This window comes from Gavialis gangeticus, unplaced genomic scaffold (genome assembly GCF_001723915.1).
Source record: "Gavialis gangeticus isolate Ggan-Ray unplaced genomic scaffold, GavGan_comp1, whole genome shotgun sequence".
NCBI classification, from domain to species: domain Eukaryota; kingdom Metazoa; phylum Chordata; order Crocodylia; family Gavialidae; genus Gavialis; species Gavialis gangeticus.
In genome coordinates this window covers 123,747,913-123,757,442 of record NW_017728992.1, presented here as the reverse complement: position 1 = coordinate 123,757,442, position 9,530 = coordinate 123,747,913, and the positions used below count along the sequence as shown (strand labels likewise).

General features: G+C 42.1%; 1 protein-coding gene across 1 annotated transcript in view; it reads right to left on the bottom strand.

Moving 5' to 3' along the window:
• RAB2A (RAB2A, member RAS oncogene family) overlaps positions 1-9,530 on the bottom strand; it is a 60,095-nt gene that overhangs the window by 22,604 nt on the left and 27,961 nt on the right. Inside the window, exon 3 of the mRNA XM_019527713.1 lies at positions 6,006-6,098. Within this exon, the coding sequence (XP_019383258.1) occupies positions 6,006-6,098 (93 nt within the window). The remainder of the gene's footprint in view (positions 1-6,005; positions 6,099-9,530) is intronic.

Below are 9,530 nucleotides of genomic sequence, written 5' to 3'. Positions count from 1 at the left end.
AATGAGCGGATGATACCTATTAGAATCAGCTATCTTTCCTGGTTAATATGCTATTATCAGTTTAAAAACTTACTGAGTGTAGGTCAAGAGATTAAACTTCTGTTTTTTTAAAGAATAAGTTTTGTTTCTTATTTTGCATGTAGTAATCCCACACTGAAAGACAGTTTGCGAGTAAACAAAAAGCTACATTGTGTGTGTACCTGCAAGTGTGGAGGGGAGGGGGCACCAGGGAAGAGGAAGATTATACATAAGCATCTTTCCTGTTTTGGTACTGTCATTGTAAATATGACAAAGTACCAAATGGGCTCTGTCCATTACATAAGTTTTTACAGTTTACAATAAAACAGCAATTAAATAATTCTGAACTATAGTCTTAAGGATCCTTCGCAATTTTCAAAGCAATTTTTAAAATCAGCAATACAAAACTGTTAGTAGCATATACCGTATTTCCTGAGATACAAGATGAGGTTCCCCACCCACCCAGTCAGCATGGGGAAAAAAGCCCGTGTCTTATATTTGCAAACAAGAAAAATCTCATTAAATTCAACGTCTATCATTAAACTGCTGCCAAAGCAGCATGTGCTCACTAATAGAAACCAACTATGAAGCTGATTAAATGCCGCCAACAGTTAGCAAAACGTGTCCCATACTGGGAAAACATACTGATGGCAAGAGGGCTGCCTGACTCCCCCTCCCACTTGATCTATTTTCCCTGACATAGCAATGGTAGAGGGACAAATTCAAGGCAAACTTCCAATAATTAGATTCTATACCTGGAAAATATATAGAAAGCTTATAATTCTTCCATATATAGAATCTAAATTATAGGGGAAGTAGTCTTATATTCAGTGTAATCTTACATTGGAGTAAATTTTATAGACATTAGGGCTGGAAGGGACCTCAGAAGATCATCAAGTCCAGTCCCCCGCCCAAAGGGCAGGAAGTCAGCTGGGGTCATAGGATGGCAATTCCTCAAAACCAGCCCCCACAAAGTGGGGGTATATGCTTTAAGTGGGGAAGCTGTTTTCTTCACTGGAAAAGAAGCACTCCTAGAGACACTGCATGTCACATAGTTGCCAAGATGGCTGATACTTGCATCTGCTCAGCAAGCCAATGGGATGGAATCTTGTGTTAACCCTCTCATACCTGTAGCTCTTGGCTGAACACTGTACCTTGTGTCCAAAGCAGCAAGTGAGCTGTTGGCACTATTTTGATGAGGCTTGTGATGTGGAAATGACATTATTTACACAGCAGTGGTTCTCAACCTGTGATCTGTGGACCTCTGGGGGTCTACAGACTACTTTAAGGCAGGGGTTTTCAACCTTTTTAAATAAGTATACCCCTGGCAGCGCCCCTTTTAGTAAGTGTACCCCCCCGGTGGGGGCAGGTGGCAAGTGGCCGGATGCGGAGTGGCGGGAAGGAGGTGACTTTCTGTCCCTCCATACCTCCTGGGACCTTTTGAAGTACCCCCAGGGGTATACATACCCCTGGTTGACAACTCCTGCTCTAAGGGGTCTGTGAGAGATGACCATGATCAACCAAAGGTATATGAATATCCACACTTAAAATTCAAAGGCGTCCATTTAAAATTTGTTAGGGGTCCGCAAATGAAAAAAAGGTTCAAAACCAGTGATTTACAGTAAAGAAGTAACAGTCTTGAGTCTGCCTTTTGCAAGAGGCTTAATTCTGTTCAACGAAGTCCTCCTGGAGACAGTGTGGCACCACAAGAGAGATTCTGCCACAGTTAAAAGTTCCTGAGGCTACACACTGTTTCCAGGACTTATTCTATGTCACGCAATTGGCCACGACTCCAGAAAAATCCTTTTCCCCCACCCCCTATGTTCTATTCTGTCTTCCAAAAATAAGGTGCACGTTTTATTAAGGGATGTGATATGTGAGAAGATGTCCTCACTGGAGAGAGAGAGACTTCAACTGCACTTTGTGGAATATGCTACTATACCAGTAGAAGGCATTATCTGTATTTCTGACATAAGTACCTGTTCTTCTCTTTTTTCTACCTCAAGTAATCTTCCCAGCTATAAGAACTCTGACAGATAAAAATTACTGTGATTAATACACTGTCATTGTTATACCATTTGCTTAAAAGACTAGAATTCTAAAAAAAAGTGAAGGTTTGGTTTTTGAGAAAAACCTGTTTTTGATTCAGCATAAAATATCATTCTAAGAAGTTATGTAATGTGTAAAATGAAAATTGTATTTAAACAACTGGAGTTCTAGGGCTTGACATAAATGACTTCAGAATGAAAACTAATGGATAGCATACTCAGTCCTGTGTTATAGCATGCATATTTATCAGAATTACAAACAAATACATTCAAAATGTTCATTATTGTTTAACAGCAAAGAGAAAAAACATCCTCCTCTCCCCTCAGGAAGAGAACTGGGGGTTCCCTTCTAGCTTGGGACAAAGAGAAGTAAGAAATAGACAAACTGATATGGTACTAATATCCAATGTACACAAAATGAATGCTTAATTTGCCACAAAATATGCAATTTCCTTCAGTGTCATTTTTTATCATCTTACAGCAGTGTAAGAACTATAACCACTTCAGTTATTTATCAAAATCTCATTTAAGTAAAGCAAGTCCTACTTTTATATCTCATTCATCTTCAACTGTTGCAAGTTTGATTAATTAGCCTTCTTCCTGTAAGCTACACAGTTATTTTCTAGATCATATGCAATATGAAACTTTTGGCAAATTTTACATCTACTTTATTTCAGCATATGTTAAAAGTTGAACTGATATGGAAATTATAGATATAAATATGGACAGCTATAGATATATGTCTCATGATAAAAGTGGCTTGTCTGTCACAAAAATGGCAAAGAGGTTGCTATTTCAAACTGCTATGTCTTTGTTGTGATGGGATAAATTTAATGTGTGGCACCCTTTGATAGACTCAAAGCACCCCCAGAAAATGTGCAGAAAACAAATTTTCCATTATTTTTCTGGAGCCAAAAAAACAAATAGAACAATTCTTCTGCTGCTGACTGCTCAGAAAAACCACAACAGGTCAGAATGCACTTAACACTCTAGATTCCTATTTGAATCTCTAGGTTTATCTTGTGAATTATGTTTGTTAGTAGTACTGTACAGCACCCTTGAAAGGACTTCATGGTACCCCAGGATGCTGTGCCACTCTGGATGAGAATTACTATCTTAGACCCTCCACTATCCCACAGTACTCTGGTTCCCCTGCTATGGGAGAGGGTGGGAGGGAGAGCAGCTGGCTCTTTGACAGCTTGACCAACCTGGAACTGTCAGGGAGACTTGCAGGCTGCCCTGCCCCTGCTGCCATCAGGTATCAATGAAGCAAGGCAGCCATGGCAGCAAGGTGGCAGAACCTCTCCTCCCTATCCTAGTGAGTCTTTTCTGCCCGGAAAAGCTTGAATGCAGTCCTGTTCCCATTGCTGCTATATTGCTACAGGAATGGGGCAGCTTTGGCAGGGGGTGGCAATGCCCTCCCTTGCCCAGTCACCCCTTGCCAACCTGGGGCATCTTGCAAGCAGCACTTTAAATTTTCTGGTGTGCTAGCAGCTTGGGACCAGGGAGCTATTTTCTGGTCCTGGACTGCCTGCAAGCCCTCTGAAGTGTCTGCTCTCTGCCCACACTTCTAGAACTTTAAACAGTCTGGGGCTGGGAAGTGTTCCCCCCACCCCCGGCTCCTGGCATGCCCTTTCAAGTGCTGAGGGCAGGAGGAGCCAATTAACATGGGGCCCTGTTGTTCCCATGTTTTGAGAACGCTATGGGACTTTTAACATTTGGCTCCCCACCCCACCCCCCTTTTTTTTTTTAGTGCTGCATATTTTTAGTACTACCAAAATAATGTCTAGAGGTGGCCTATCTAACCTACAAATGTTACATTTTGCACAAGGTATGATCCTGTTAAATTTGTGGAGTAAATATGCTGATGAGGGGGAAACAAAATTAAAATCACACAATATGTCATTTACTAGAATGCATTTTGAATGAACAGTGAAGGAGAAAAAAGGTCTTTTTCCCTCCACAACTTGGAGAAACGAGTATCCACCATAGGCATAAATATACACAAATGTATAAACTGCATGTAGCAGCATGGCCTCCACAGTTCTGCTCCCTCTTCCCCCAAAAGAGGCTGCCAAAGGGCCCAGGCCCCCCCCCCCCCCGGTACACTCCATAGAGCGCGCACAAGTAACAGGAAGCACTTCATTTTGAAGCATTTCTAAATAGTTGTTGCTTCTCCCAGCGGTTTTAGGTTTTTCTGGGGAGTGCTTCATAGTGTATGTATATCGGTCTGCTCACCCTCCAAAATGCTTCCAGTGTTACATCTGTTCAGAACTTAATACACATAGTGTAACATTTAGTGTTCCATGTTTTCAGTTTTTATTTTAAAAAATCCAAGAATTTTTCAGAGTTTATTTTCCAAACAAAAACTGGGCTGAAATCGGTTTAAAAATTGGGCAAAATAATAATACGCTCCCATGGCAGTGAGAGAGGGAAGGAGGAAGGCTCAGACCAGGGAAGGGGCACAGCACAGCCCATCAGTTGCTTCTGGGGCTGCAGCAAGGAGCAAAGCAGAGGGAACTGTCAGTGGGTATGGGGTACAGCTCTTGCTCCTATGTGCACCCCGGGAGGGCTGTGGGGCTGTGTCACACTTCCCATGGGCACGTGTCCCCAGATTTGCACACAGGACATGAGCAGGCTGCCGCTGCTGGCCTCAACACTGGGCTCTTCCTGGTGCTCTGGGCAGGCAGCAGGCCTTCTTTTGTCCAGCATGCAGATCCAGGGGCACACACCCCCTGGAAGAGGCCATCACCCCAGCCCTCCCAGGGTGCATGTAGTAGCAATAGTCACAACCTCCCTGCCCTGTACCCACTGTCTTACAGTTCCCTCTGTAGCTGGAGTTGGCTGTTCTGAGGGCCACTGCAGCAGGGGCTGGGGTGAGTGGGAACAAGTAGAGCCCCAGGAGGTGTGGGGAGCAGCACAGCTTGTCCCCGCTCACCCCAGCCCCTGCTGCAGCAGCCCCAGGAGCCGCCGATGCCAGCTGCCTGCAGCTGCTAGGCAGTGCTTCACCCCAAAATCTCCCAGGGCACTGCTTACCCCACTCACCCCAACCCCTGCTGCAGCAGTCCTGGGAGCAGCCAACACCACCTTCCTGCACCATGGCATGGTGCAGCCCAGGGGCTGGTGGGAGTGGTGCGCAGCCAAATGCAGAAGTGGGGGGAGGGGAGACCCGATCCTGACCTCTCCCACCCCATCGGAGTCAGAGCTAGGAGCCCTCTGCCCCTGGGCAGTGGCTCCAGCCCCATGGACACATGTGGAGCAGCCTGGTGCAGCGCCCACCATAGGGAGCAGGGCCAGACTCCCTGCCTGACCCCCCAGCAGGGCTCTCAGCTCCCAGTGCCTGGGGCAGGGCCACAGCTGGAGCTGTCAGGGTGCAGCTGGGACCCACCTGCCATGGAAGCGACTCCTGTGGCCCCACACAGAGTCAGAGCTTGAAGCCCCATGCCCCCAAGGCAGTGACTCCAACCACCCTCCCCACACTCAGGGAACCAGCACTTTTAGCTTACCGGCACCCCCAGCCCTTCCCCACTCATGCCAGTTGACAGGGATTTTACTGTATCTGGTAAAATTGAGTAAACTGAAAAATGGGTGTAAATCCGTAAAAAGCAACTAACTTAAAAAAGATCAGGGAATTTATCAGTGAAAAACTGTACAAACTGAAAATGCAGAAACTAAACACACTAAAACCAAACATATAATAGAATATTGTCTTTTTAATTAAAATCCCTAAATTATCTAGATGAAGCATGCATGTACACAGTTAAATCATGTATGATGTTGATTACATTTACATAATTTTTGGAAAAGAATTTTTAGCATACAACTATTGCAATAATTTTTAGTCTTTGATAAACATAAAATATTATCCAAACCACTAAGCAATAAAACTTTAGAACTTAAACTTGCAGGGTTCTGCATTTCATAAAGGATTACTGTTACCTTTTATTTCCAATAAGCATAATGACCATGTTGGAGTTGGAATGCTGGCGAGCATCTTCTAACCAGGTTGTCAAGTGGTTGAACGTGTCCCTCCTGATAAGAGCAAGTATGAGCAAAAATGAAAACTAAGAGCTATGCTTCAAAAAGAACCATTTGTCAAATGTTATAACACATGCATTCCTGTCCTTTGTCATCCGCTTTTGTGGTAGGTTTTTACATTTAAGTTCACATGGAAGCCAGTACTCAGGAAGTATAAATCAGGTCTCATACAACTGGCAATATCAGACAGAGCATTAAAACCCTTACTTCAAATTAACTGAAAAGTTTTGATTGATTTCAATGAACTCAAGACTCTCTCAAAAGTCTTTAAGATGCAACCCTATCCTGCCTTCTACCTGGCTTCATACTAACCAGCTAACTACTTCTCTCAAAATTCTCTAGCAAGGAGTCCAGCATTTCACAAAAATAAAACACTTTAATGCTATTTTATTAAAAGCACACTGCACATCTTGCCATGCTGAATCCTGAATGTCCTGCATGGCAGAACGTGTGTTTTTTGGCACCTGGGCTAAAATTTCTCAGATCCCATTGTGGACTTAAATTAACATCAGCAGCTTATCTGGTAATCTGAAATACTTTTCTATTAGCAATAGTAATAGGCAATAGCAAAGTAAAAAAACCTATGAGGATCACACACAGTCAAAAGTCACTACAAGCCTAGATGGTAAAGCTAACATACATGCACACAGACTTGCTTCTGAAAGCCTGTGAAAAAGTGTTTGTGCATATAGAGTACAGTTCAGATTCTGATAATGAGTGGATGATTTTATTAAGCGAGATTTGAGTAAGTGGTGGAATATGCCTGTAGTACAACACTTTTTGGCATTTGGTTTTGGATTCTGATGCTGATATATGGCTGAGTTTATTATGCAAGATTATAGTAGACAGCAGACGGTGCTATTATTTGTATATTTAACTTAATGAAGAATTCCTGTTTGAATTTTGCTATATATTGTAGATTGCTGCTTAATTTTCATTTTGCTATAAAAAAAAAACCCAGCATTTGTCATATCTCACACTTCCTTTTCTTAGCTATTAGGTTCATAAAGCTTTTACTGCCAATCTCCCCTCTGCCTGCTGGGATGTTACCAGTTCAAAGGCAAATGAGAGACGGACACTGATCAGGGATATAAGTGAAGCTATCAACAAAGATAATGTCTCAAGTTCAGCTTTGAGGGTTTTTTTGTAGTATCTTATTCTTAAACCTTTGATTGCGGAGAGAATTAGCCTGCAAAATCCAGGGCTCAGAGTCCTTCCTAGAAGTTAGTGCTTCTCAGCAGCTAGACTTCTAGCTCATGACCAGGGATTCTAGTTTTCCACCAGGAAAAAGAGCAAAAATCTCTTAAGCCCTTGTCCTCCCCCAAAGCTGTGCTTTTCCATGATAAATAAAATGCATACAGTCTTACTAAAAGCACAGCAGAAGTGAGAAACATGCAGGGTATCAGCACCTTTACTCTCACTCTTCTTGCTGCACTCCCCTTTCCTATCAGCCCAATGCTTTGCCACTAATTGGTGAGAGGCAGAAACACGGTATTTGCCCCATGCCAATTAGAAGTGAGACATGAGGTCAATGGGGCCCAACTAACAATCAGCAGTGGGGAGAGGGCAAAAGACAAATTCTGTGGTTTTCCGCAGGAAACGGATTTCAGGGATCTCTGCTCATTACTCAGTACGATCAGCTCTCATCACTGAAAGATGTCTGCTGGTAACAGGGACAGGGAACAGGCAGACAAAAAGCAATGAACAGGGAAATGAGGCACTGTAGATTGTTGACAATTTTAAAATGAGCAAGTTTGTTACCATGCAAGTCTAAAACTTCATTACCACAAACCATTTTTTGATTTCATGGGACACCAAACAGATTTCAAGCAACACCACTTCATTAAGAACAAACAAAAAGTCTTTGCATGTAATAAGAATCTTTCTAAATATCCTAAATTTTTTTAAAAAACAAAACAAAACACCACATTCATATAGTGGATAAACAGTACTATTACAAAGATCATTCTATAACAGTACTACAGTGCAGTCTCTCTCAACTTGTGGGTTGAGAGCCAAATGTGGGTTGCAAGACTATATGAAAGGGTTGTGGACAAACTGTAAAAATGGATCAACAAACTTTAAAAATTGATTCTCTTTTAAAGAAGTGTGGGAAACTGTGGCTTTTTCCTTGCAAGCTGTCAAAGTTCCAGCCTGCTGCTTGGGGTCCCCCAGGCTCCACAGACACCCCCCGACCCCTGATCATGCCCCACATACTGGAGGGCTGGGGTTCGGGAGTGAGGGGCACTGGGTTGGGACTGGCCATTGATGTTTACAAACGGGTCCTGGTACAAAAAAGGTTGAGAAAAAGGGTCCACTGCTATAGTGGAAACCATTTTTCTAATTCCACATTTTCAGGTGATCCATTTTCCTGAAACATTCGCATTTTAGGCAAGGTTGATTTCTCCTTAAAAAGAAATATATTTTAGAATCTTGACAAAAAAAAGGTTCCACTACTTACAGTGTAAGGCTTCTGGCAGACATGACATGGATCATGCAATTAATACGTTAATTGTGCAATAAATGCTAATGTACCACACATTCAATCAATTTATCTTGCAATAAAAAATGAGAACCTAGCCATAAAGATATTCCACATTTAAAGGAACAACTTTGTGGCTGGTTTGTGTGGTGATTTAATTTGAATGTATAGCATGTTAAAACTGCATTGTGAAGCCCAATGTTGTGAGCAGGGACTAATAGGAAGCTGTATGATGTGACTGTAAAAGCCCAGGTGTGCAATGGGAACTCAGAAGTTTCATCTCAGATACCCAAAATTGCACATCCTGCCAGGCCAGGTCTTGAATGTGCGGCACTGCACATTTAAATTAATGCCTGCCAGGGGCCTATGTGACAAATCTTCTGGTGACTCTTCTCTTCTTGAATTGTGACTTCTCAAAGAAATTTTACACACAGATCTCTTCTGTTATAAAAAATATATACGTTTTTGAGCATGATTCTACAGTTGGGATTCAAGGATGAAACCTATCATAGAAAAGGACTCCTTGAAGTGTTTTTGAAAGTTCTGATGAAACTGGTTTTGTTTCATTAAGAGTATGACCCTTGGAAAGACATCACAACTGTGTATTTTTGACTTTGGGAGTTTATAAAGTGTGAACAATGTATAGTAAAGAGTGCACCCTGAAACTGTGAATACGCAACAGTCTGGAATTCATAGATGTTGTACAGTACAAAGAATAGTCTACTGCACACTGTAGTTGGTATTTTTTATCCCTCTTCCTCTTTCCCCCGTCCATATCTATAGCCTGTTCCCAATATGACAGTCTTTAGTTACATAACAATAAACTCATTCTCTAGCAATTTGATACTTATTTTTATATATATATATATATATATATATATGTATATTTTCTTTCTTTTAAACAAAAAAGCCCTAGAGAAGAAAACGGAGAAAAATGTTCTCCC